Source organism: Hylobates moloch, unplaced genomic scaffold (genome assembly GCF_009828535.3).
Source record: "Hylobates moloch isolate HMO894 unplaced genomic scaffold, HMol_V3 SCAFFOLD_17, whole genome shotgun sequence".
Classification (NCBI taxonomy): Eukaryota; Metazoa; Chordata; class Mammalia; order Primates; family Hylobatidae; genus Hylobates; species Hylobates moloch.
In genome coordinates, this window is record NW_026652292.1 from 75,070,443 (window position 1) to 75,098,206 (window position 27,764).

General features: G+C 42.6%; 1 protein-coding gene and 1 long non-coding RNA gene across 2 annotated transcripts in view; one reads left to right on the forward strand and one right to left on the reverse strand.

Moving 5' to 3' along the window:
* CLNK (cytokine dependent hematopoietic cell linker) overlaps nt 1-27,399 on the forward strand; it is a 201,551-nt gene extending 174,152 nt beyond the window's left edge. The window contains exons 16-19 of the mRNA XM_032135391.2: nt 320-453; nt 5,884-5,961; nt 12,471-12,626; nt 23,195-27,399. Coding sequence (XP_031991282.1) covers nt 320-453; nt 5,884-5,961; nt 12,471-12,626; nt 23,195-23,341 — 515 coding nt within the window. The 3' untranslated portion in view covers nt 23,342-27,399. The remainder of the gene's footprint in view (nt 1-319; nt 454-5,883; nt 5,962-12,470; nt 12,627-23,194) is intronic.
* The window catches only part of LOC131381651 (uncharacterized), a 33,715-nt gene continuing 23,956 nt past the window's right edge, over nt 18,006-27,764 (reverse strand). The window contains exons 2-4 of the long non-coding RNA XR_009210528.1: nt 25,053-25,196; nt 24,610-24,719; nt 18,006-18,080 (exon numbers count right to left, since the gene is read on the reverse strand). This is a non-coding gene — a long non-coding RNA (uncharacterized LOC131381651). The remainder of the gene's footprint in view (nt 18,081-24,609; nt 24,720-25,052; nt 25,197-27,764) is intronic.

Consider the following 27,764-nt stretch of genomic DNA (forward strand, 5'->3'; position numbering starts at 1 on the left):
GATCTCCTGACCTCGTGATCTCCCTGCCTCGGCCTCCCAAAGTGCTGGGATTACAGGCGTAAGCCACTGCTCCCGGCCCAGAATTACATTCTTAAAAGATGACTCTGGGAGCCCTAAGGAAAGAGAGGAGGAAGGGCAAAGCTACAGGCAGAGAACAAAACAGAGAGAATTAAGGTCACTGAGTGAGCTGATGTGGTGTTGACCAAGAAGGTCCTCACAGATATAGGAAGGAGGAAAGAGTTTCAGCTCCTTTTTGGAGGTGGGGGACAGCCTGCACCAGTCACAAAATCACACTGAAATGTGAATTTAACCTTTCCAGATCATAAAGGAGGCATGCCGCCCTGTTCTCCTCAGAGATGCCAGCCTCCAGCCAGCTGCAGCCCTCATGAAAATATATCGCCCTATAAATACACAAGCTGGAGACCACCTTTCCCCAAAAGGTGTGATAGAAAGGTAAGCAGACACTTCTCTGCCAAGTCCTTCTAGATGTACTTGGCATCTAAATAGAGCTTTCCTGAACAATGCCCAAAAGGAGATTATTTATGTTTGACTTTAACTTTTTCCCTTCTGGCTATATATTACTGGGTTTAAATATTTTTAAAGTATTTTAATATTTTTAAATATGTTGCTATATAACATACTACACTGGTCTCTCACCAGATTCTTTGACTGGCATGTTTCCGATTCTAAAGTGTTTTTTAAAAATTAATCCAAAAAATACAGATATTTAGACACGTGTTTTGTATTTACCAACTGTCCAATAATCTTGTGGGGGGTTAACTAGGATATACAGGTTGCAATTTTTTTCCAGCAAAAGATCCATATATTACACACTCATTTCAGTTGAACAGTCCAGCGACCATTAGTTGAGCAGTTATTATGTGCCAGACAATGTGCTAGAGGTTATGATCCCCACCCTAATGGAGATGTAAAGAGTGGGGAGATGCAAATGGATACTAACTGTGTTCTTGTGTGTCTGTCATCTATTTTGTGGTCTGTTTCTAAAATATGCTCATTCACTACAATTGGTTATTTTGGGACCATGTTTTACTTACATTACCCTGTGGTGGGGGGATAAAGCTTTCACTGCATCTTGTATGCTTTCTCTCCATCACATTGGATGTTACTTATTAAAATCTTTCACTGTAAAGCCCCAAAGGATGTGCCTCTTCCAGGTCTCCATCCCATACCCTGCTATTACTCACTGTCGTGCTACAGAGCTTGTGAAGATTTCTAAGCAGAAGCAGAGTGTATAGGATATCTCTGGTGAATTCTTACAGTATCCTAAAGCTCTTTTTTTATCCTTATATTCATATTAATTTCTACCTAATTCTAAAAGGGTCTCATAATCTTAAATTAGACTTTGGAAAATATTTTCACATCCTGGCCAGGCACGGTGGTTCATGCCTGTAATCTCAGCACTTTGGGAGGCCAAGGCGGGTAGATCACCTGAGGTCAAGAGTTCGAGACCAGCCTGACCAACATGGAGAAACTCTATCTCTACCAAGAATAAAAAAATTAGCCAGGCGTAGTGGCATATGCCTGTAATCCCAGCTACTTGGGAGGCTGAGGCAGGAGAATCGCTTGAACCTGGGAGATGGAGGTGGCAGTGAGCCGAGATCTCACCATTGCACTCCAGCCTGGGCAGCAGAGCTAGACTTCATCACAAAAAAAAAAAAAAAAAAAAAATGCATATCCTCTTTTTATTGTCCCTTGTCATGCACTCGGCTTCCTTTTGCTCTTTCATCTTCTTCGTAAACATGGGGATCCCTTGGTTCTGACTAGAGGTCTACACAAGATTATGCTCCCTCCCAGATCCCAGATCCCAGATTCCTCATAGGCATGAGACAGGCTTGGACCACATCAGGATTTCCCTGATTTCAGCTATTTGAATATACCTTTATGATTTGTGGCATATCTATGTCCTGCCAATAATAACATTTACTTAATAATATTCTTCAAGGTGACCTGTTTTCACTTTATATCACTACTCTGGTTATTTTTTTTAACCAGTATTATACATCGTAGAAAGTGACTTTAGAAGTATTCCATTCCTTAGTCTATGCCCAAAAGAATTGAAAGCAGAGATTCAGATATTTGTACACACATGTTCATAACATTATTTACAATAGACAAAAGATGGAAATAACCTATATGTCCATTGATGGATGAATGGATAAACAGAATGGTATACACACACACACAATGAAACAGTTTATAGCTCTAAAAAGGAATAAAATTCTAACATGTGATACAATATACAAGAACCTTGAAAACATTATGCTGAGTGAAATAAGCCAGACACGGAGGACAAATATATGATTCCAGGTATACAAGGTACCTAGAATAGGCAAATTCATAGAGACAGAAGGTAGGATGGTGGTAACTGGGCCCTGAGGAAGGAGGTGGAGGTAATGGAGAGTTATTCTTTAATGGATACAGAGTTTCAGTTTAGAGTCATTAGAAACTTGGAGATGGATAGCGGAAATGGCTGTAAAGCAATGTGAATGTACTTAATGCCACTGAATTATACACCTAAAAATGGTTAAAATGGTAAATCTTATTATATCATTGCTGAAAAGAATCAAATTCTGGAAAGTATTTGAAGAGATTTATTCTGAGCCAAATATGAGTGGCCATGGCCCTTAACACAGCTCTCCAAAGATCCTGAGAACGTGTGCCCAAGGTGGTCAGGGTGCAGCTCGGTTTTATACTTTTTAGGGAGATATGAAACTTCAATCAAATATGCTGTTTTTTTTTTTTTTTTGAGACAGAGTTTCACTCTTTTTGCCCAGGCTGGAGTGCATGGGGCAATCTCAGTTCACTGCAACCGCTGCCCCGCCTCCCAGCTTCAAGTGATTCTCCTGCCTCAGCCTCCCAAGTATCTGGGATTACAGGCGTGCACCACCACGCACGGCTAATTTTGTAATTTTAGTAGAGACGGGGTTTCACCATGTTGGCCAGGCTGGTCTTGAACTCCTGACCTCAGGTGATCCACCTGCCTCGGCCTCCCAATGTGTTGGGATTACATTTAACAAATACATTGTTTCAGTCCAGAAAGGTGGGACAGCTTGAAGTGGGGCCTTCCAGGTTATAGGTAAATTTCAAATTTTTCTGGTTAGCAATAGGTTGAGTTTATCTAAAGACCTGAGATCAACAGAAAGGGAATATCATTGATAGACAGAGGGTTTATTATCAGTGAAGATAAGGCATTGTGGAGACCAAAGTTCTTATTGTACAGATGAAGCCTTCAGGTAGCAGGCTTCAGAGAGAATAGATTGTAAATGCTTCTTCTCAGACTTAAGATCTGTGTTGGTGTTAATGCCGGAGAGATATAATGAGGCATGTCTGACCCCTACTTCCCGTCATGACCCAAACAAGTCTTTTGGGTTAAATTTTAACAGTGCCCTGGCAGAGGAGGAAGTCCATTCAGATGGTTGGGGGGCCTTAGAATTTTATTTTTGGCTTACAGTATTTTTCCCTAATTTTTTTAAAAAGTCATTGCAATGCAAACAAAATAAGCTATTAAATTGTAGCAGGATCCCATCACCTGCTAATGGCTGTCAGCATAAGGACTGCTCTTCTTCTGTTAAAGAAGAGGTTAGAAATGTCAGAGAGATATTAAGGACATATTAGGCCAAAATGAAACATTCCTTTGAATTATTCAGGGGGGCTAGAAAGAGAATTAGAAGGGGACTCCCCCCATACAAGTGATTCCGAGATATGTAATTCAATTTCTGAGCACCAGCTACACTCACCAGCCATCCATCACGACCACACCTGGAGAAACACAGGACTAATCTCTAAATGTTTTCCAACTTGGACAAATAAATAAAAACAGACTTGATGAAATGCACCATGACTGAGCTCTGCCAAGTCCGTGGACTGGCCAAGAGGTCGCCTGGAAGCAGTAGACCACCTCAAGCTCAGACAGCTCATGCTTCAGTCGGGAGATGGAGCTCCAAGGTTTCCTTTGTCTCTAGAGCCTGTCACGTGGCTTTGCTGGAGTGAGGCAGAGCCGGTTCTGCCGTGGACCTTTTCAGCACTAGCTCTCCCCTGGGTGTAGGGACTAGGTCAAATAAGAGGTGACTTTTTGGCCAGGCGCAGTGGCTCACACCTGTGACCCCAGCACTATGGGAGGTTGAGACATGTGGATCACCTGAGGTCAGGAGTTTGAGACCAGCCTGAGCAACATGGTGAAACCCTGTCTCTACTAAAAATACAAAAATTAGCCAGGCATGGTGGCCACATGCCTGTAATCCCAGCTAGTTGGGAGGCTGAGACAGGAGAATTTCTGGAACTCAAGAGGCAGAGGTCACAGTGAGCTGAGATTGTGCCATTACACTCAAGCCAGGGCAACAAGAGCAAAATTCCATCTCAAAAAAAAAAAAAAAAAAAAAAAAGAGGTGACTTTTGGTCCCAATCTTGATGCAAAAGAATGGCTGAGCTGGGTAGGCAGAGGTGAGGACCAGGAGGGATTCCAGGCAGTAGGGCCAGTTCTGGTCTATCCCTGAAGTTGTGTGTGTCCAGAGTACAAGCATTTTTTCTGGCCAGGCCCATGTCTGAAATGGGGTGGCAGGAAGTGAGGCTGCAGGGTTGAGTTAGAGCTAGCTCATACCGTTCCAAATGGTGTTCACATCAGATAATGTGGTGTTCGTCACATCATATGAACAGAATCAGAATCTCAGTATTGAATATATCAGGTTTACTTTCCAGTGGACCAGAGACTCCAAATGAATGAGAGACCAGAGACCTGATGTCACGTACCTAACTCTTGCCAACCATGTGACAGGTTTTGACTTTCTTTTTTTTTTTGAGATGGAGTCTCGCTGGGTCACCAGGCTGGAGTGCAGTGGCACGATCTCGGCTCACTGCAACCACCGCCTCCCAGGTTCAAGTGATTCTCCTGCCTCAGCCTCCCAAGTAGTTGGGACTATAGGCACGCACCACCACACCCGGCTAATTTTTGTATTTTTAGTAGAGACAGGGTTTCACCTTGTTGGCCAAGATGGTCTCGATCTCCTGACCTCGTGATCCACTTGCCTTGCCCTCCCAAAGTGCTGAGATTACAGGCGTGAGCCACCATGCCCAGCCCAGGTTTTGACTTTCTGAAACTTCAGTGTCCATCTTCACTAGGGTTAATACTACCTGACACGCCTACCTCAAAGATGTGTTGTAGGGATGGATTGACATGCTACTAAATGAGGAAGGACCTTATAGATGCTGGACTCACAAGGGGGGTTATTTAATATTATGATCCTCAGAACCCTGTGAAGGAATTGCAAGTCCATGATGCATCTCCCTGACTGCACTTCCTTCTCCCAGTTAGTCTGGATTTTATCATCAAAAGAATTTAGAATCATTTAACATTGATATAAATAAAGCAGTGCGGCCCATGGAGAAAGCTAGATAAACTAGGATCCGAATCATAGCTCAGCAGCACCTGTGCCTCTGGGGAAGTGGCAGAGATGGGCTCCTTCTGCACCTCTTTCTCCCTCCCTTCTGTTTGTATGTGACTAAGGCAATGTAGGCTTCACAAACAATACCCATTTCCACCTCAACAAGCCTCAGCAGCTGAAGATTCAGAAAGCACTGATAGATAGCGGGCTTATTATCCATTCTGAAGGTGGTGCTGAAGGACCTTTCTCAACAGATTCCCATAGACTTCAGAATTCCCCAGCTGCAGTAACTTTTTCTGTCTCTCCGCCCCAAGCATCTGTGGGCTTCTCCAAGTTCAGGGACTAAATGTTAGGTACTAAATATCTACTATAGATTAAACTATGATTAGGCACTGGTGGAGCAAAAGTAAATTTTGAATTAATTAATCAATAATTCATACTTCCCTTTGACCCTAAAATATTTATCATTGATTCTGTTCTGCAGGATGTCCAGCACAATGAATGGTACGTTGGAGAATATAGCCGCCAGGCAGTGGAAGAGGCATTCATGAAGGAGAACAAGGTAATGCCTTCTACGTGGCCCATCATCATTGTTTCTATAGGCATCTTAAGGTTCTCTGCTCAAGTGTTGCAAAATGTAACAAGCAATTTGCTTTCATGTATTATTCCCTGCATCACCCTGCATTTCTCAATGCTGGGAGGCTGTAGTAGAAAAGGGCATTTAACATGGAGCATTTCAGGCCGGGCGCAGTGGCTCACACCTGTAATCCTAGCACCTTGGGAGGCCGAGGTAGGTGGCTCATTTGAGGTGAGGAGTTTGAGACCAGCCTGAACAACATGGTGAAACCCAGTTTCTACTAAAAATACAAAAAAAGAAAAAAAAAATTAGCCAGGCATGGTGGCACGTGCCTGTAATCCAAGCTACTCAGGAGGCTGAGACATGAGAATCACTTGAACCTGGGAGGCAGAGGTTGCAGTGAGCCAAGATTGTGCCACTGCACTCCAGCCTGGGCAGCAGAGTGAGATGCTGTCCCAAAAATAAATAAATAAATAAAATAAAATAATAAAAACAGAAAACAAAAAAAACATGGAGAGGACCGGACACAGCAGTTCACGCCTGTAATCCCAGCACTTTGCAGGCCGAGGCGGGTGGATCACCTCAGGTCAAGAGTTCAAGACAGCCTGGCCAGTATGGTGAAACCTCATCTCTATGAAAAATACAAAAATTAGCCGGGTGTGGTGGAGGGTGCCTATAATCCCAGCTACTCGGGTGGCTGAGACAGGAGAATTGCTTGAAGCCGGAGGTAGAGGTTGCTGTGAGCTGAGATCGTGCCACTGCACTCCAACCTGGGCCACAGAGCAAGACGTCGTCTCAAAAACAAAAAACATGGAGAGTTTCGGCCGGACGTGGTGGCTCACGCCTGTAATTCCAGCACTTTGGGAGGCCGAGGTGGGTGGATCACGAGGTCAGGAGATCGAGACCATCCTGGCTAACATGGTGAAACCCCATCTCTACTAAAAAGACAAAAAAAATTAGCTGGGCATGGTGGCGGGTGCCTGTAGTCCCAGCTACTCAGGAGGCTGAAGCAGGAGAATGGCGTGAACCCGGGAGGCGGAGCTTGCAGTGAGCCGAGATCACACCACCGCACTCCAGCCTGGGCAACAGAGTGAGACTCCGTCTCAAAGAAAAAAAACATGGAGAGTTTCAGGCCTGAGGCTTGGTTGTGCTAATTATCAGCTGTGTGGCTTTCTCAAGTTTCTAAATAACTTCCCATGTCGATTTATTCATTTGTAAAATGAAATATAGTAAAATCAACCCTAAGGAACTATTTTGAAGATGAAATCTGGAAACTGGACTATAGAGGTCACAATAGAAGGGGCTTCCTTCTGCTTTCGTCAAGGTTTATCCCCTTAATCAAGGTTTGCCCAAAGTACTGTTGGGTCTTTATGTCTCACTTCTTCCAGAAAGGAGCAGAGATTGTGAAGGCTGCAATAGTCAGGATATGGTAGGTTATGCTGCAGCAACAACCCCAAGATCTCAGTTGCTTAACATAATGAAACTTTATTTTTTGCTTGCATACCATGTTCAGGACGGGTTTGGGTGGATAAACCCAGGCTGCCGGGGGCTCCATCTCAATGGTGTGCTTCTACATTCACACTCTGACTCTTAATACATCCTCTCAGAAGTAACATATTTTACTTCTGCTTTCACATCTTTAACCAAAGGAAGTCACATGACCAAACTTAACTTCGAAGAAGGTGAGGAAGTACAAACCTACATGTGGCCAAAAGGAGAAAAGAGCTGGAATACTTGTCATCAGGTCAAATGACTACCACAACCACCATCCCAAAGAGCAAATGATTATTGAACAATGACTATGTGCAGAGAACTATACGAGATTGCTTAGAAGTTATAGAAAGTGTCTGAAGACTGATGCAACATCAAAACCTATCCCCAGCTAACCAGTACAATGATCATTGTTGAAGGAGGTAACCTAAAAATGAATGAATTAGTTAATTAGTGAATAAATGATAACCTAGCTCTCAGAATTGATGCTGTAAAATTAAATAAATTACATGTATAAGTTGCTATGATAAACAGAATCATGCCCCCTCCAAAGATGTTCACATCCTAATCCCCAGAACCTATGAATATGTCACCTTCATAGAAAAGCAGACTTTGCAGATGCGAAGGTAAGGATGTTGAGATGGGGAAGTTATCATGCATTACCTGGGTGGGCTCAGTATAATCACAAAGGTCCTTGTAAGAGGGAACCAGGAGTGTCAGAGTCAGAGAAGGGACGTGATAATGAAAGTAGAGGTCAGATGAATGGGAGAGCCACAAGCCAGGGATCTTGTTGGCCTCCAGAAACTGGAAAAGTCATGGAAACAAAGTCTCTCCTATTGATTTTAGCCAAGCAAGACTCATGTTAGACTTCTGACCTCCAGAACTGTAAGAGAATACATTTCTGTTTTACATCACTAATTTCATAGTAATTTGTTACAGCAGTGGTAGGAAATGATACCATTGCTAACAAAGTATCTTGAACATACACAGAATAAATGGAACATCCCATTTCCTAGATGAGGAAACTGAGGCTAAGCCAATGTGTTGGTCACAAAGCAGAGAAACTGACAGAACATGCATTCAAGATCAGTGCTCTTTTCACAAAATCCCAGCTGACTCTAGTAGCCCTCACAGTTCTTTTCACAGCCCAGGTGGAGAACCGTGGGTGATTGGCTGATGCAGCTCCTTGAGAACCTTCCTTTCCTCCTTCCAGGGAATCTGGCCATGCCTTGGTAGAGTGGCGAACCTGGTGATGGTAGATTCCAACCCTGGCTGTCCATCTTGGCGCTAATCAGTGCCCAGTGCACCATTGCACTCACAGAGCCTGTTTTCCATCGGAAGAACTACTCTTAGTAGACCTCCTTCCAGAAGCCCGTGTGTGGATTGTGCTGGAAAAGCAACATGCATGTGACCTGATGCTCTTCCAGCAGTATTTGGGCGCTCAGCAAATGTTCCCTTCCTCTCTTTCTGTGTGCCTGCTTCTGCCTCTTCCCAAGAAACATTAAGAAAATAAAATCTCAGTTAAATGACTTCACATTTTCCTTTTCATATTTTCCTTTTCTGTTTGTCTCAGTTCTGTCAAAATGTGTTTCCCATTTATGAAAGATAATTTGTTTTAAATTTCAGGACTACTCAGATTTATTTTGACAAATCATTTCAGAGTTTAAGAGGATAAACCCAAAACTTGGCCATGAGTTTTGGCCTCTTCTCTCCTTCTGATCTTTGGCAGTGCTCTGTGCTTGAACATTAAGGCTGCAATTATGACTCGACATTTTAGGTAGAACAAGTTCCAGAAAATTCCGCCATCTTACTTTATATAGTCAGAGGCTTGTGTATTTAAAGGGTGAGAATTTGGTTTGGCTTTTCAGTATTCCATTTAGTAACCGTGATGCCTTAGGGGATTCACTTAAGCCTTTAGACCTTTATTCCTTTACCTGTAAAATGAGACTAAAATTTTCCCATCAATATTTATGTAAAGAACCCAATGTTTATGGCCGAGCACGCAGTGGCTCACGCCTGTAATCCCAGCACTCTGGGAGTCTGAGGCAGGCGAATCATGAGGTCAGGAGATCGAGACCATCCTGGCTAACTCAGTGAAACCCCATCTCTACTAAAAATACAAAAAGTTAGCCGGGCATGGTGGCGGGTGCCTGTAGTCCCAGCTACTCAGGATGCTGAGGCAGGAGAACAGCGTGAACCCAGGAGGTGGAGCTTGCAGTGAGCCGAGATTGAGCCACTGCACTCCAACCTGGGAGACAGAGCGTGACTCCATCTCAAAAAAAAAAAAAAAAGAACCCAAGGATGTTTATGTAAAGACCTTGTAAATGAGCCAAGCGTGATGGCTCACATCTATAATCCCAGCACTTCGGGAGGCCAAGATGGGCAGATCACGAGGTCAGGAGTTTGAGACCAGCCTGGCCAACATGGTGAAACCCCGTCTCTACAAAGAAGACAAAAATTAGCTGGGCATGGTGGTGGGTGCCTGTTATCCCAGCTACTCAGGAGGCTGAGGCAGGAGAATCACTTTATCCCTGGTGGCGGAAGTTGCAGTGAGCTGAGATCGCGCCACTGCATTCCAGCCTGGGCAACAGAGGGAGACTCCATCTCAAAAAGAAAAAAAAAAAGCCTCTAACCGAAACAATGTGTGTAAAGTGCTTGGCAAATCTCAATGCACCTTAGCTACCAGTATCATCATAACATCACTATCATGTTACAGTATTATTTCTAAATTTTGTATACTTAAAGTATTGTTATGTTGTATTATATAGTATTATTACCATTATTATATATCTATATTTATAAATATTCATTATCAAAACATATCATTATATATAGCTATTATAAAATCTATATAGAGAATTATACATCATAATTTATTATTATAGCTATAAATCATTATATATATAATCTATATTTATCATACTCTTTTTTTTTTTTTGAGACAGGGTCTCACTCTGTCACCCAGGATGGAATGCAGTGGCATGATCTTGGCTCACTGCAACATCCGCCTCCTGGGTTCAAGCGATTCTCCTCAGCCTCTGGAGTAGCTAGGATAACAGGCACATGATACCACGCCCGGCTAATTTTTGTATTTTTAGTAGAGATGAGGTTTCCCCATGTCAGCCAGGCTAGTCTCGAACTCCCGATCTCAAGTGATCCACCCGCCTCGGCCTCCCAAGTGTTGGGATTAGAGGCGTCAGGCACCGCACCCAGCCTCTATTCTTCATAGATCACTTATAACCATCTATACAATACACACAATTACACTTACAGATTTTTCAGTGTTTTTCATTATGTAAATAACACAATGTAACCACAAAACTAAGCCTGGTAGATGTGTTCATGTTCAGGAGGACTGCTCCATTTCTCAGTCTTTTGCAACCAGATCTTAGTATCATTCTGAATCATTCCCTGGAGTGTACAAATTATTTCTAATCATTGTCCTGTTCTCAGCTCTTGGACCATTTGATGCTGTTGACCCGCTTTTGGAAACCCTCAGTCTCCACCTCTTGGCTTCTGTCACTCTGAATCTCCTGGTCTTCCGTCATCTTTCAGGCATCTCCAGGCCTTTTCTGTCTTTTCTTCCTTGCCCTGTACTTGCCCTCACCTCAACATTGGCTACAATTCCTCCTCCCGTAAAGGGCCTCTCCATTCAGTTTGATATCCATGACTTAGAAGCCCCGTGTCTCTTTCAGGAACCCTAATCCTGCAAAGACATATTTCCACACAGAAGTCCAATTTATTAGGTAAAAGCTTTTTCTGCCCAAAGCCTGCTGTGGCTCCCACTATCTCTAGAATAATACCTGAGCATCAGCAGAAGAGGAAATATGTGAACATTGAGAGATGAATACATCAAGAAGGGGGCAGGAGAAGGGCTTTTCCATGCAGGAGTAAGTAGCACATGTGGCATGGTTTGGCTGTGACCCTACACAGATCTCATCTTGAATTGTAATCCCCATAATCCCACATGTCTAGGAAGAGACCTGGTGGGGGTGACTGGATCTTGGGGGCAGTTCCCCCCATGCTGTTCTAGTGAGTGAGTTCTCGTGAGATATGATGATGGTTTTATAAGGGGCTCCTCTCCCTTCACTCCTCACTCTGCTCTCTCCTGCTGCCATGTGAGAAGGTCCAAGCTTGCTTCCCCTTTGCCTTCCGCGTGATTATAAGTTTCCTGAGGCCTCCCCAGCCATGTGGAACTGTGAGTCAATTAAACCTCTTTCCTTTATAAATTACCCAGTCTCAGGTATTTCTTTATAGAAGTGTGAAAACAGACTAATACATCATGCAAAATCTGGTATCCCCAAAGCAGATGGTGCCTTTGGGAAATGGTGGCTTGGCTGGCACCAGGAACCAGAGGCAGAAAGCTGCAGGAGCAATGAGAGATCAAACTGCAAGATAGGTTGGTCATGCTAAGTTCATGAGCACTATGCCCAGGTCAGTAGGAAATGATGAAAGATTTTCTTTTTTGTTTTTTGTTTTTGTTTTTGTTTTGGAACCAGAGTCCTACTCTGTTGCCCAGGCTGAAGCGCAGTGGCATGATCTTGGCTCACTGCAATCTCTGTCTCCCAGGTTCAAGTGATTCTCCTGCCTCAGCGTCCTGAGTAGCTGGGATTACAGGCACCCACCACCATGCCTGGCTAATTTTTGTAATTTTAGTAGAGATGGGGTTTTTCCGTTTGGCCGGGCTAGTTTCGAACTCCTGACCTCAGGTGATCCACCTGCCTTGGCCTCCCAAAGTGCTGGGATTACAGGGGTGAGCCACCGCACCTGGCCTTGATGAAAGACTTTCAAGAGAGTGTCAAGATCCAACTGGTACACATCTCAGAAAATGACAAGAACCCTTAGACATGCAGACACTCAGTAAAAACTTACTGAATTAAAGTGGTTTACCGAAAACTAAATCCATCTGGGAATCTCATGCATGCAAACATCATTGTTGCCACCAGTACAAAGGCAGAATGCTGGGGTGTCTGAAAAGATGACTGTTGCTCTTTTTGCTTCAGGATGGTACTTTCTTGGTCCGAGATTGTTCCACAAAATCCAAGGAAGAGCCCTATGTTTTGGTTGTGTTTTGTGAGAACAAAGTCTACAATGTAAAAATCCGCTGCCTGGAGAGGAATCAGCAGTTTGCCCTGGGGACAGGACTCAGAGGAGACGAGGTGGGTATAACTTGACAGCCTCCCTGTTCCAGGCTAAGCGCAACAAATAAAGGAAGAGTTTGGGGGATGTCGCCCTGGAGGAGGAGGATGTAGTCTGACCGCCCCACCCCTTCCGAAATTATCTGCACATCTTACACTTTGGCCTACCAGGCCAGCGACCAGTTCTGACCATTTCATGCACCCCCATTCCCTGCTTTGCCTATTAAAGAAAACTCATTCTACAAGACACGTCTAAACTCTGCCTCCCAGGAAGCCTCCAGGGGAGCATACACTAATGCCAAATTCCTTTCCCTCCTCAGCACTGAAATGCCACTGCAGATATTCCTGATGTCTGTCAGAATTCCTCATCTATAGATTTGTGTCCCCAAAATGAATGTGAACCCAGCCACAGCATTCAGGCTACGTGAGCATGCCTGTCCTCAGTACAGATCTGCTGATGGGGGCCAAAGAGTGAATCAATTAAAATATTCGTGAATAACATAAATCAATCCACAAGAAAGGGGAAATTTTCACTGAATATGTATATGCCAGGCCTAGTCTATCTGCATTTTTTGTTTGTTTGTTTGAGACAGAGACGCACTCTGTCACCCACGCCAGAGTACAGATCTCGGCTCACTGCAACCTCCTCCTCCCAGGTTCAAGTGATTCTCCTGCCTCAGCCTCCCGAGTAGCAGAATTACAGGCGTGCACCACCAAACCCGGCTAATTTGTATATTTTAGTAGAGATGAGGTTTCGCCATGTTGGTCAGGCTGGTCTCGAACTACTGACTTCAGATGATCTGCCTGCCTCGGCCTCCCAAAGTGCTGGGACTACAGGCGTGAGCCACTGTGCCCAGCCAGCATTATCTTATTTTGATCCTCAACAACTCTTTGGTGTCATGATTTTTCCTATCTTAGATGTAGGAAAACTGGGGCTCAGAAAATTAAATAAATGGCCAAAGACACACAGGCAGTAACGGAAGGGGGAAGGAGAGGCTTCTCTTGCAACTCTTTTGTTGATCAAGGAAGGGGTAAAGGAAGGAAGGAACGAAGTTAGTTATGAGCCACCATTTCCAAGGATGTGAGCTCAGGCCAGTGACTTAACTTCTCTGGGCTTCAATTTCTTCAAATGTAAATGTTCTTTTAAAGCCTAGACTTCAATAATTTAATGATTCCTGTTTAACATCTCCAGGTCGCAGTTTTATCTGTGGGTGTGCATTGTTATGGGCTGAATCGTGCCTCCCTCATTCCAGAAAACCCACATGTTGAAGTCCTAACCCCCAGTAGCCCAGAATGTGACTGTATTTGAAGATAGGGCTTTGAAAGAGGTAATTAAGGTTAAATGAGGTTATTGGGATAAGTCCTAATCCAATATGAGAGATGTCCTTATGACAAGAGGAGATTAGGACACAGACACGCACAGAGGGGCGACCACGTGAGGACACTGGGAAGGGACGACCATCTGCAAACCAAGGAGAGGGGTCGTGGGAGAAAGCAGCCTTCCAACACCTTGATCTTGGGACTTCAGCCTCGAGAACTGCGAAGAAAGACATTTCTGTTGTTTAAGCCACCTCGTCTGTAGTGCTTAGTTACGGTAGCCTTGACAAACTAATACAGGATAAAACCAGAACTTTCACACAGACACCGATTGTTCTTCAACAGGTAACAAAATAGGGCATATTGCTAGGGCTGCCAACAGGCTTCAGGTAGGCACACGTGTGAAATCGATGTGCAGGCTGCATAAAGATTCCAGCTTAAATCCCGTGTCTGACCAGAGCACTTTTTTGAGACTCGGAGAGGAGTAGTCAGCACCTGTGAGGCGACCATGAGGTCAGTTCACCACTGTTAGGAATAATGCTCAAAATCCTCAGGAAATTGAACACTCGAACAAAGGATTCCTAGCACAGCAATTTTACTTGTGCACAGAGGGGTGCCTCCTTGGCCAGTGGCGATGAGAGCACACATGAACAAAGGGGCATGAGAGCCTTTATTCCTGACACAAGTCCTGCCCCTGTACCCTTTCGCCATTGGCCGGGGTCAGGTCTTACAATCTAAACTAATCCCGGTTGGCTAAACATTTGATATTTTTTAGATAAAGTGGACATATAAAAGAAAGTGGAGAGGAAGGGGAAGGAGTGTCTGTAATAAGCTAAAAAGTTAGTCCTCTTTCCAAATAAGGAAAGGAATGTGAGCTGGTACTGATAACGCCTTGTACTGTGGCGTGCCTTGGCATCTAACAAAGGCAAAAAGGCAAAACGGAGAACAAGGACGGGGCGGGGGGGTACTATGAATTAAAGAATAAAAGATTGATCAGATTATTTGAAGAGAAACTTCATCATATCCCACACCACCGTTTGCTACAGCCCGGGAACATTGTGACATGAACAAGTACATGAGTGAATCCATAGATTAATACATAAATCTACCAGGTACAACCACATTAAGAAAGTGCTACGTTAACACGAAAGAGAGAAGTGGTCAGTTCTTCATTTTGTGGAGAGGATTGGCAAGTTAATAAATGTAAAACACTTAGAACAGTGCCTGGGACCTATCAAGCCCACAATAAATTTTAGTTATATTTTCATTACTATTCCTGAGTCATTTTAATAAGTAGGATATAGTCCCCCTAAGATACCTATGGTAATGGGCTTTCCAGCTCAGTGTCCCCTTATCCTTCTATATCTTCTCTCAGCTCATAGAATTTCTCATCTTTAGGAAAGCATTATATAATTCTTATTTTATTTTATTTTTCTTATTTTATTTATTTATTTTTTTAATTTTATGATGGAGTCTCACTCTGTCACCCAGGCTGGAGTGCAGTGGCGCGATCTCAGCTCACTGCAAGCTCTGCCTCCAGGGTTCAGGCCATCCTCCTGCCTCAGCCTCCCGAGTAGCTGGGACTACAGGTGCCCGCCACCACGCCTGGCTAATTTTTTTTGTAATTTTTTTAGTAGAGACGGGGTTTCACCATGTTAGCCAGGATTGTCTCGATCTCCTGACCTCGTGATTCGCCCGCCTCAGCCTCCCAAAGTGCTGGGATTACAGGCGTGAGCCACCGTGCCTGGCTTATTTACTTATTTTAAGATGGAGTCTCATTCTTGTTGCCCAGGCTGGAGTGCAATGGTGTGATCTTGGCTCACCACAACCTCTGCCTCCCGGGTTCAAGCGATTCTCCTGCCTCAGCCTCCCGAGTAGCTGGGATTACAGGCATACGCCACCATGCCTGGCTAATTTTGTATTTTTAGTAGAGGCAGGGTTTCTCCATGTTGGTCAGGCTGGTCTGGAACTCCCGACCTCAGGTGATCTGCCCGCCTTGGCCTCCCCAGGTGCTGGGATTACAGGTGTGAGCCACCACGCCCGGCCAGGAAAGCATTATATAATTCTTAAATGCTTGGGTTTAAGGGTTCTTTTTCCTTAGAGAATAGAGGACGTGGACATGGTGTGCCTTTGCATGTGCCAGGCCCTTGGGCCAAATGCTGTTTAATTTGCTCTCACATGGAGTTCTTGAAAAATCTCTGGAAAGGACATATTAATGAACCTCATTTACTGGCAAGGAAACTGAGACCTGAGATCGTTAGCTGCTTTTTTTCCAACATGCCCCACTTTGGTCTGCTAATAAAGAAGAGGAAGTAGAGTGACTCTGTGATAATATCCTAACAGCTTAATCAGACTGTCAGCCGGTTCACTGACTGTCTTAGCAAATAGGGAGCATCTCCTATGGCAGGCCATAGATTAGACCCTCTGCCTCCAGATGAGCTGCTCTAATTATTGTCACCAAGGAAATCTGAGAGAACCAAATGTCTGTTTTAAGAAGCTCCTTTCTGTGTTCATCTGGAATTTTCTCCTCCTTTGCATTCCTTATTTTTTTCCCATATTTGTGTTGAACATACATTTCCACAGGTGAAAGAATGAATCAATTAAAACATTCACTAATAATATAAATATATATACATAAATCAAGCAATGAGAAAGAAATCCAAGGCAGAATCCTGAGTTTTGGTGGGGTTTTGTATGCACTGGAACTATTCTGTGCAGTTAGCCATTAATGACTAATTTGATCTATTGAATCCTCATAGCCAACCTCTGGGGTAGGTGCTGTCAATATTTCAATTTAACAAACTGTGAAACTGAGGCACAGAAATACTAAGTATCTGGCCCAAAGTCACGGCTAGTAAATGGCAATTCTGGGATGCGGTATACTTTGGAAAACATTGACTTCCATTACCAGTTGAAAGTATCCAGATTCTTGACGTCTTGAACAAAGAGTTGGACAAAACACACAAACAAAGCAAGGAAAGAATGAAGCAACAAAAACAGAGATTTATTGAAAATGAAAGTGCACTCCATAGGGTGGGAGCGGGCCCAAGCATAGGGGCTCAAGAGCACCCTTACAGAATTTTCTGCGGTTTAAATATCTGCTAGAGGTTTCCATTGGTTACTTGGTGTTCGCCCTATGTAAACAAAGAGGATGAAGTAAAGTTACAAAGTCATTTACTCAGTTTAGGCCCTGTGTAAATAGAAAGGATACTTCCTGTCATAACTGAAGTGTTTCCATTTGATGTGGTTCTAGGAAGTCCTTAGATTCCCTGCCTCCAGACCCTATTCTCATGCCTCGCTTCCACAAACAGACTCAAAGAACACCATGGCAAATACAAGCAATCCCCCACCAGTTTGAAAACATTGCAGGTTGAATCACAGTTAAAGAATAGTTAACACTTACCTGGAGCTTACTGTGTGCCAGGGAGTGGGTAAAAAATGACAATTCACAGGTAGTTCTTCCTGCCTTCCCTCTGAGGGAGCTGTGCCCTGTGTAAGAGGAAGATGGTCTGGATTTCACTCAGTTCCCTCATGCTTTTCACAGCCTGAGCCTTTTGTCTTGCTGAGGAATAATCACACCTCTTTAAAACAAGATAAAGGCATTTTACATAGCAAGGCTCTGCTAAATGCAAGCCAACAACTAGCTACTTTAGCCAGGGTTCAATTAAAGAAAGCATCTTCACCCAACTCAGCAGGAAAAACATAATGAGAAACAGCATCTTCAAAGATTATTTTAATTTCATGTAGATTTGTAGCTATCTTGCAACTTTTGAATTTAACCACACAGATGATGCAGCAATGCCTAACTCTTGGGAGTTATTTTGAGTTATTTACATCAACATGAGTTGATGTAAATAGTGGTAGACACATAGAGGCAGGTGCTTAATAAGTATCACTTCCCCAGAAACTTCACGGTTTAAAACAACTGAAATTTATTGTTTCACAGTGCTGCAGGCCAGAAGTCCAACATCATGGTATCAGCAGGGCCACACTCCTTCCGGAGGCTCCAGGGGAGAATCACTCCTGGCCTCTTCCAGCTTTCTGTGGCTGCCAGCAATCCTTGTCTTCCTTGGTTTACGGCCACATCACTCCAGTCGCTGCCTCTATGGTCACGTGACCTTCTCCTCTTCTCTGATCAAAATCTCCCACTGCTCCTATCTTATGAAGAAACACATGATTGCTTTTAGGGCCTACTGGGATAACCTCGGATAAGCACCCCCTCTCAGGATCCTTAACTTTATCCTGTATTATACCATATGAAATACTATTAGCTCTTTTACAATGTAAGGTCATATTCCAGATTCTGGGATTAGGACATGGACATATTGGGGGGAATCATTCAGCACCCGCTGCTCCTTTACTTATTTACTGTCCAAGCATTAATTGTATGCCTGCAGTATATTAGACTCAGTGTTGCATTCTGGGAACACAGAGAGTCATGTCAAGTCCCTGCCATCCACGGAATACCCTGTTCACCTGTGCCGATCTCTGTAGGCACCTAAGCAAGAATGAGATTGGTAGAACACTGGCACTAGCCAGCCAAGGAGGCACCTGCATTAAACAACCTGCAGAGCTTAACTGCTGCCAAACATCAGCCCTGCATCTCAGTTTTATAAGTCATGTTTGTCAACATTTCTGTGAAATCTCAGCGAAGGGACATTTCGATTTCAATTTCCAGATCTCTCCTTTTTGTTTTACAAATGTTTACAAGTTTCTAAAAACTACTGTAGATATTTACCTGATAAACTAAACGTTAAAGACTAGAGAACAGAGACAAATAATTAACTCATGGGGTTTTTTCACACCTTCCCTGTCTGCTTCCTTCTCCTCCTGCTTGCTTGGCATTTATCTCTCTTTCTCTTTTCTCCCCCATTCCTTCTTTCACTCTCATGTGTGTACCCAAACAGATTTCTTTACTTTTCTGGCAAGGAAACATCGCCCACAGTTCATATACAGAATAAACACAAAAGGTTTAAACAGATTTTGAGATCTAATATTAGCATAACATTGGTTGTCCCCGTGGAAAAGATTATTCAATATGCAAGAGCTTAAGTATAATCTTTTTTAAAAGTCTCTTCAGGGCAATATTTCAGTTTTGACCCCATCATTAGAAACCAATAATAAGAAAGGACCAGGCTGGGCTCACGCCTGTAATCCCAGCACTTTAGGAGGCTGAGGCGGGTGGATCACTTGAGGTCAAGAGTTCAAGACCAGCCTGGTCAATATGGTGAAATCCCATCTATATAAAATTGCAAAAAGTTAGCTGGGCGCCATGGCACATGCCTGTAATCCCAGCTACTTGGGAGGCTGAGGCAGGAGAATTGCTTGAACCTAGAAGGCAGAGGTTGCAGTGAGCTAAGATTGTGCCACTGCAATCCAGCCTGGGCAACAGAGTGAGACTCCATCTCAAAAAAAAGGAAAGACCATGTGACTAGTTGCACCTGTCTTGCTTCCTACTACCTGTTAAAGTTACAATTTCATATGAAATGTCATCCATGTAGCAGATTATTAAAACAATTAATAGCAAATGTATTATTTTGGGACAATATTAAAGAAAACAGAAATGAGACTAGGACAAAGAAATCATCTTCCCTCTGAAGACTGAAACTAGGAAAGATTTCCTTTTAGTGATGTGGATTTAACCAATTTTGTGAAACAGTTCTGCATAAAAAGTTTTTTTTGTTGTTGTTATTCACTTTTTGTTTTACCAAGCATGAAGACAGAAAAAGAAAAGTTTGCGCTTGGTTTAAAATTGGAAATGAAATACAGAAAATTCTTCTCTTCCTAAAGGCTTACAGTAATGGTCTATAAACTTCTTGGTGATTGCATTGCTCTCCCATGATGTTCTTGGCAAAGCTAGAAGGGAGGAGTTAATCGTAAGGCCTGGCATGTACTGAGCACTCACTGTGTGTCACGCTTTCTTCTAAATGCTGTACTGCATATGCATCAATTCCATTCTCACAATGAATGTCAAAGTTAGATCCTATCATTACCATCACTGTTCATAGAATAACTCAGGCACACAGAATGCAAGAAACTTGCTGACAGTCACACTGCCAGTGGTTGGGAGAGCCAGGCTTTGAACTCAGGCATTTAGGTTCCACAGGCCCTCTGCTTACAATTACCCTACTGTAGTAGAGATTAATCTACCCATTGGACAATGGGGATAGTACCTTACCTTAGCATCAGGTAGAAACTCATATTTATTGTATACGTAATATGGGTGGTGTTATAGTCTGAATGTTTGTATTCCTCCAAAATTTATGTGTTGAAATCCTAAGCCCTAAGGTGATGGTGTTAGGAGGTGAGTACTTTGGAAAATGATTCAGTCTTGAAGGTGGAGCCCTCACAAATGGGATTTGTTCCCTTGTAAAAGTGTGCATTGCTCTTTGGACCATGTGAGGACACAGCATTAAGGCAAGAATATGGGCCTCTCCAGACACTGAATCTGCCAGTGCCTCGATCTTGGACTCCCCAGACTCCAGAACTGTGAGACATAAATTTCTGCTGTTTCTAAGCTGAAATTTATAGGTTTATAGTACTTTTTGTTGTTGTTTGTTTTTTGAGATGAAGTCTCCTCTGTCTCCCAGGCTGGAGTGCAGTGGCATTATCACAGCTCACTGCAACCTCCGCCTCCCGGGTTCAAGCGATTCTCCTGCCTCAGCCTCTCAAGTAGCTGGAATTACAGGCACATGCCACCATGCCCGGCTAATTTTTTATATTTTTGGTAGAGATGGGGTTTCACTATGTTGGCCAGGCTGGCCTCGAACTCCTGACCTTAAGTGATCTGCCCGCCTTAGCATCCCAAAGTGCTGGGATTACAGGCGTGAGCCACCACTCCTGGCCTAGTATTTTAACAGGCTGAACACACTAAGTCAGACTGACACATAGGTTATCTCATTGGAAACTGCTGCAGATCCAGTAAAGGTTTCAGAGGGGACAAGGGACTTACAGACTGAACCAGGACTCTTTGGGTGTGAAAAGACAAACCCCAATTCAAATGAGCTCAGGCGGGAGAGAAGGAAATTTGTTGTAATGTAACCAGAGAGGACAGAAATGGACTAGATCCAGGGACTAGTTAACATCAAGACATTCCCACTCTACATTTCTTTCCCCACATTTTTGTCCCCAGTGTGGTGTCTGTTTGCTCTTCACACACCCCTCCCCCCACCCCACATGATGGTGGGAAGGAGGAGATGACCCTGGAAGTCACAGGTTTTTAGTGTTTTAATTGCTTTCTATTCAGTGCACCTCTAACAAAAAAGAATGTTCCCTCCCAACAGCCCCAGGGAAGCCTCTGAGTGACCTGGTGAGCTTCTTAAGCCTCAACTGACAATTTTCACAGCACATAGCTCTAAATGAAATTATTTGTTTGCATAGGAAATTATTTTCTACCTGCTCCCAACAGAATGTCATCCCTGCGAGGTCCTAACTGGTCAATCTCATTCCCCACTGGCTATTCCTGAGGCCTTGCAACATTTCTGCACCTAGGATGCCCCGGGCAGAGGAAGGAGTGGACAAAACCAAATCAGAGGCAGAGTAGCCCCCACGTGGCTCCCTTTCTTCAGGCTGTGTCATCTCTACCCTGGTTTGTTGGAGCATCAGAGGTCACAAGCTATAGGCAAAGTTGAAAAATAAAAAGAAGTATCCAGAAAAGTGAGCCTTCATTCCTGGTCTCACCCTCCCTAGCCATGGGAGACTCTGAGTAAGGCGGTCCACTCCTCTGAGCTGAAATTCCCTTCGCTCTTTAGGGAAGATCATTCCCCCTGCCCTGTTCACCTCACAGGCTTGCTAAGGAGGATCTAAGTTGTCTTGAAACGTGGGAGGCAGGTTGAGCAAGCTCTTCCTAATTATCTCCCGATATTCTCCTTCAGGAACTCATCCAAACTCTCACCTAATCAGAATTACTGTATATGCAGAATGGACATTGAAGGCTCAGAGAGGGAGAGGGTGAGAAGGGGGCTAATGGATGAAAAATCACCTATTGGGTACATACAATGTGTATTATCTGGGTGATGGGTACACTAAAGCCCAAACTTCACCATTATACAATTCATCCACGTAACCAAAAGCCACTTGTACCTCTAAAGCTGTTGAAATTTAAAAAAAAAAAATTACTATATATGCTCAAGTCTTCTCAATATCTGTCCTTATGCATGGTCCTGTACGTTCTCTGCTTTTAATGTCTTTAAACCCTCCTGTCTACTTATCTGGAATGACCCATAACATAGCCCATTTCAAGTCTGTATCCTTGACAAAGCACTTCCCCATTTCCCTAAACCTGAAATAATCTTACTTTCCGTTAAATTGTCATAACATTTTATCTGTGTATCTAGAAACACTGAAATCTGCAGCTACCTCATTATTTCACAAGAAGCTCAAGGAGGGCAGCTAAATTAGCTAAGCAGCCCTGTGGTTGTCCCTGTTCTTTCTATGTATACTAGAATTGCTTAGACTTCGTTACTGGAGGGCAAGCTCACTGCAGGCATTGGCCACCAATTTACTATATTCAAGCCTGAATCTTCTATATTTTTGCTGGTCAGAGCTAAGGTTGAGGTTTGGGAGGCAACAGAGATTCCAAGGCTTGATTGCTGTGTAATTAACCCATCTGAGTCCTTAGGATAGAAAGGTTGTGATAACAATAGAATGGAACTTGACCAGTGTGATCTGATTCCAGAGAGGGAAAACTCTCTGTGTAGGAAGTTTAAAGAGCTGCCACAGGGCTCGCTTTTAGTTCTCTGAAGAACTTTTTTTCTCCCTTGTTATCATTCTTATCACTCATCCTTCAAGCTTGCCGTATTCTTTTTAAAAACTACTTCCGGTCAGGCGTGGTGGTTCATGCCTGTAATCCCAGCACTTTGGGAGGCCTAGGCGGGTGGATCACCTGAGGTCAGGAGTTCGAGACCAGTCTGGCCAACATAGCGAAACCCTGTCTCTACTAAAAATACAAAAATTAGCTGGGCGTGGCGGCGCATGCTTGTAATCCCAGCTACCTGGGAGGCTGAGGCAGGAGAATCGCTTGAACCCGGGAGGCGGAGGTTGCAGTGAGCCGAGATTGTGCCACTGCATTCCAGCCTGGTGACAGAACAAAACAATGTCTCAGAAAAAAAACAAACAAAGCAAAAACCACTTCCCTGAAACACCCTTACCATACAAAAATTATTAAATTGGTTCACCTTTTCCCCATGCAAAATGAAACACCTTAGCTATACTTTAACCTATAGACACAAAAGATATTTTAAAAATCATTAACTTTCTTTTCTGTGTTTCAGAAGTTTGATTCAGTAGAAGACATCATCGAACACTACAAGAATTTTCCCATTATACTAATTGATGGGAAAGATAAAACTGGGGTCCACAAGAAACAGTGTCACCTCACTCATCCACTCCCTCTCACCAGACACCTCTCGCCTCTGTAGCCTGGTCTTTGTGTTATCTTTGGTTTACTGGATTCAATGCTTCCATCATTTTCATTGATTTCAAAAGCTTATTTTCTGCCTTCAAGGGACGACTTTTTTGACTTTGTAGAAAAGAAAACCACTCTATAACAGAGAGTGGAAAATCAATCATGGTTTTGAAAGTTCAAACCACAGAGAAAATATTTATAACATGCAAAAAATAAAAACATTCTAGTAACTGGCCACTGGAAAATAAATAAAAATAAAAACTAGGGTTTTAAAAGTATCTTCTAAACAACAACAAAAAATACTATAAACATAGCCATTATGCTCATGATACAGGTGAGCAGCAAAGGGCACCAGAAGCTATTGCTTAAATGTTTGCAGCCAGTGCAGGATAAGTCTATGGGAAATTCCCAGATCTGTGCTCTTTACAGGACACTGTGATGCCTTTATGTCAGTTGTTGGGCCTTACGCATCTACCATGTGTGGATGATTTCTTACACTAAAGATGCTGGGCTGGGCACAGTGGCTCACGCCTGTAATCCCAGCACTTTGGGAGGCCGAGGCAGACGGATCACGAGGTCAGGAGATCAAGACCATCCTGGCTAACATGGTGAAACCCCATCTCTACTAAAAATACAAAAAATTAGCCGGGTGTGGTGGTGGGTGCCTGTAGTCCCAGCTACTCGAGAGGCTGAGGCAGGAGAATGGTGTGAACCCAGGAGGTGGAGCCTGCAGTGAGCCAAGATCACACCACTGCACTTCAATCCAGCCTGGGGACAGAGCGACACTGTGTCTCAAAAAAAAAAAAAAAAAGTTGTTGGGTTGGTGAATATTAGCTCTCTTTTATTGTAATCCTAGAAATTCAAGTATAGGGAAGAAATGTGGTATGGAAAACCAGCAATTGTGAATGTCACCTTGAAGACAGAAACTGAAAATCCTCTGACTAGGGTGTGAAACGGCCATGGGACCAGCCTCCAGCATCATCTGCTTCGAGTAGCTTTAAGTCAAGTGGAATTAACACAGTCATAGTACAGAGCTCAGATTATATCCTACACTAGCCTTCAGGCAAGCATATGTCTGAGGGAAACTAAAAATTGTATTAACAATTCCAATTATGGACTTCCATTCAAAGAGAAAAACTGTCCTCAAATTAGTGCTAATTCTTGCAGTAACATTGCACAGGCCATGATATTATTCCCTATAAAGGTTAAGAGGATTTAATTTTATTATTGTTTTACAATAAAGATGAGGAAACAGAGGCTCGAAGAAGCTATTGATCTTACTCAATATGAGAAGAGAGCCCAGATTGTAATCCGCTTTGCCTGGCTCCATGCAAGCTCATCTTCCCAAGTACATTCTCTGCCCTGTGACATTTTACAGTGAAGTTGAAAAGCTAATTTAAAAAAAAAAGCGAGAGAAAGATAGAAACAATTTGAAAATACAGATTTACCACCTTAAAATAAATAAGCTCTTCTAGTGGGAATAAGCTTTTTTAAAAAGATACTGTCGAAAATAACAGTATACCATGATGCCAAATGGTACCAAAGCTTACATAGGAAATTCATAGAGTATTTATGTAATTGTAGCACTGATGCAGAAAGAAAACCAAAAATAATTAAAAGGCAATAGAAGCAAATTAAAACAATAAAAACAATGTGCAGGATTCTCTCTTTTGTAAGACAGCAGACAATGAGCTCTCTGGGAAAAGCTCTTAGCACCTACTCACCTTCCAAATACCCGCTCAGGTGTTCTCCTTTCACAAGGTCAGTGTGAAGTGATGCCTATAAGTTAACATCAGGAGCATTTAATGAAGAAGCTATTTGTAAAGCTGGAACTTTTGGGACCCAACTGAGCTTATCGTAGAGTATGCCTGCAGAGGATTACATAGAACCAAGAGACAAGAGTGTTTAAATTGGAGCTTGGATACGAAAGAAATCACTGGTCCGGTCAGAGCTAAAAGCTGTATGGTTGCTGGTCATTCTCTACTGGAATTCAACAAGCCGGGGACAGTATGGAAACAAGGACTTTACAGAAGGGCTCCAGGCTCATATTAAGAAAGAATCTGACCCTCACCCTAAAAAGCTATTGGGGGATTACTGATAGCTCCAACTCACTGATTCATCGAGGCCATGCCGTTCAATGCTATGTTCTCAAGAAATGTCTATGAGTCCTTTCAACCATTGCTGTTGATAAAATAGGTGAATGTCAGGTGGGGGTTAGCATTTGATAAGGTGTATGTTTGAAATAATGTTTTATCGCCTCTTGTTCACAAATACATGATATAATTCCAAGAAGAAAAAAGAAGTAGAAATTCAGCATCCTTAAGATGACAGCAAGAATGAGGGGAAAAGGAAGAAAAAAAAAGAAATTAGGCATCTTGCAATAAAAAGCTCAAAATATTTTTATGTATTTGAACATTTCTGTAAAAAATATAAAATGAAAAATACTGACATGGGCTGCTTCGGGTGATTGGGGTTTGAGGGACTGTGTTAGTCGGGTATTCTAGAACTCAGACACCAAGACAAAGTTAGAAGTGCAAACACTGATTGGAGGTTAATGTTTGAGAAAGATAAAAGGGAGAAGAAACAGAAGTATGGATATGGGGTGGGCTTTCAGGCTCCCTCCTGTGAGAGGGAAGAGGGGAGGTGTGGGCAGTGCGGCGAAAAAGCACGAGATTCAGATATAGCTCTGGGAGAGTCTTGGCCAGCTCATAGTGAGGCCCAAAGCAAAGTTTGCCCAGAGAGGAGAGAGTGTCATGCTGGGCAGTAATGTCCGGGTCTTAGTGCCTCACCCTGTTAAGTCATTGTCTGGGGCTATCCTGGGAAAAAGAAAAAAAAAAAGACCTGCAAATGCTGTGGCCAATCCAGAAGGCGCAGCTGGACGCTGCTGTCCACTAACTTGCTGGCCAGCAAGTTATTTCGACGGAGACTCAAGTGACCCACCTCTGGCCTGCTACAGCAACATCCTGAATTCAGTTTTCAGTGTTCATCGTAGTGAGGACAATCACATTTACATTTTGCTTGTAATGGATGATTAAATAATAAGGGTATATAAATTCGATTGTATTTGTTTCTTACAACCCTTCTGTAAAGAAGAGAGGGCAGCTATTTCTAATGCATTTTATAATTGAGGAAATTGTACCTCATTGGCCAAAATCTCACAGTGACATAGTTGTGACTGCAACCAAGGTCTCCATATGCAATTATCCTATTCATTGTCTACCTGCTTTATTAGATCTGTAATTGAATATTCAATGATTTGGATTTGGCATGCCCAAATTCCAGTGTTTTAATCCCTTTTCAACCATTACCTCATGTTTAGTTTAAAAGTATCACTTGATATCTGGTTTCAATAGAGTAATAGAATTTTAGCTTTATCCAATTACAGCATTTATGCTTTCCAGATATTTTTTGGACTAAATAATTCTTATTCTGGATAAGTGTGCATAGCCCTCATCATTAGTCATGTATTGTGTTAGCACCTTTGTGTATTGCATGTGTATTCATTACTAAGCACTATTGTAGATGTTAAAAATAAAGCAGTGAATGAATAAGAGAGATAGATGACAAATAAATATACAAACAAGATAATCTAAGTCAGTTTCCCATTACTCGACTGGATTTCTACTTTAACAGTTATTTCTGAGTACTTGTGGAGTGATGCCAACACTAAATGTTTTGATGAAGCTCCTTTGAGATGGCTTTGAAAAGTCCTGAGTCAGAAAATTTAAAATTTTCCCAAACTTATTTATGTGGGGTGTGCATGTGTGTGCCTGTGCATGTGTGTATGTCTGTGTGTGTGTTTAAGTAACTGCATCATGGCTGTAATCAGTTAAGTCTCCTGTTCTAATTACTATGGAGGAATCAAATGAACCCCATTGTCGAATGTAGCCAATTATGTATGTGTGTACACAAATACAAATTTTTATGAGATAGCCTATATTGTATAATATTAGCATTATATTTGTATATCTTTTTTTATTCTGAGCAATATTTGTTCTAGCTAAGCACATTTACATTCATAATTTACAGCCTTACTAATTTAAATAAAAGTAAATATGTAATTGAATGTTATAATTGTCTCTGAGTATTGAAGAAAGAAATTCAAAACATAGTTTAATTTTGTTTCATTGCCCTATTACCCCTAAAGCCCTTTTGAAATTATATTTAGGGCAAATTTAGGATAAAATTACTAGAACAATTATTGACATATGAGCATTATGCTAGACTTTGGAGATAAAGATGAAAAAGACACAATCCCTGTGATTGTGAGCTTAGAGCCTGGCTGGCAAGATACACATGTAATAACCATCTTAATATGTGTAAGTTAATATCTCATTGTGGTTTTGATTTGCTTTTTCCCAATGATTAGTGAAATTGAGCACCTTTTCATATGCCTGTTGGCCATTATCAAAAAACAAAAGATAACAAGTGTTGGC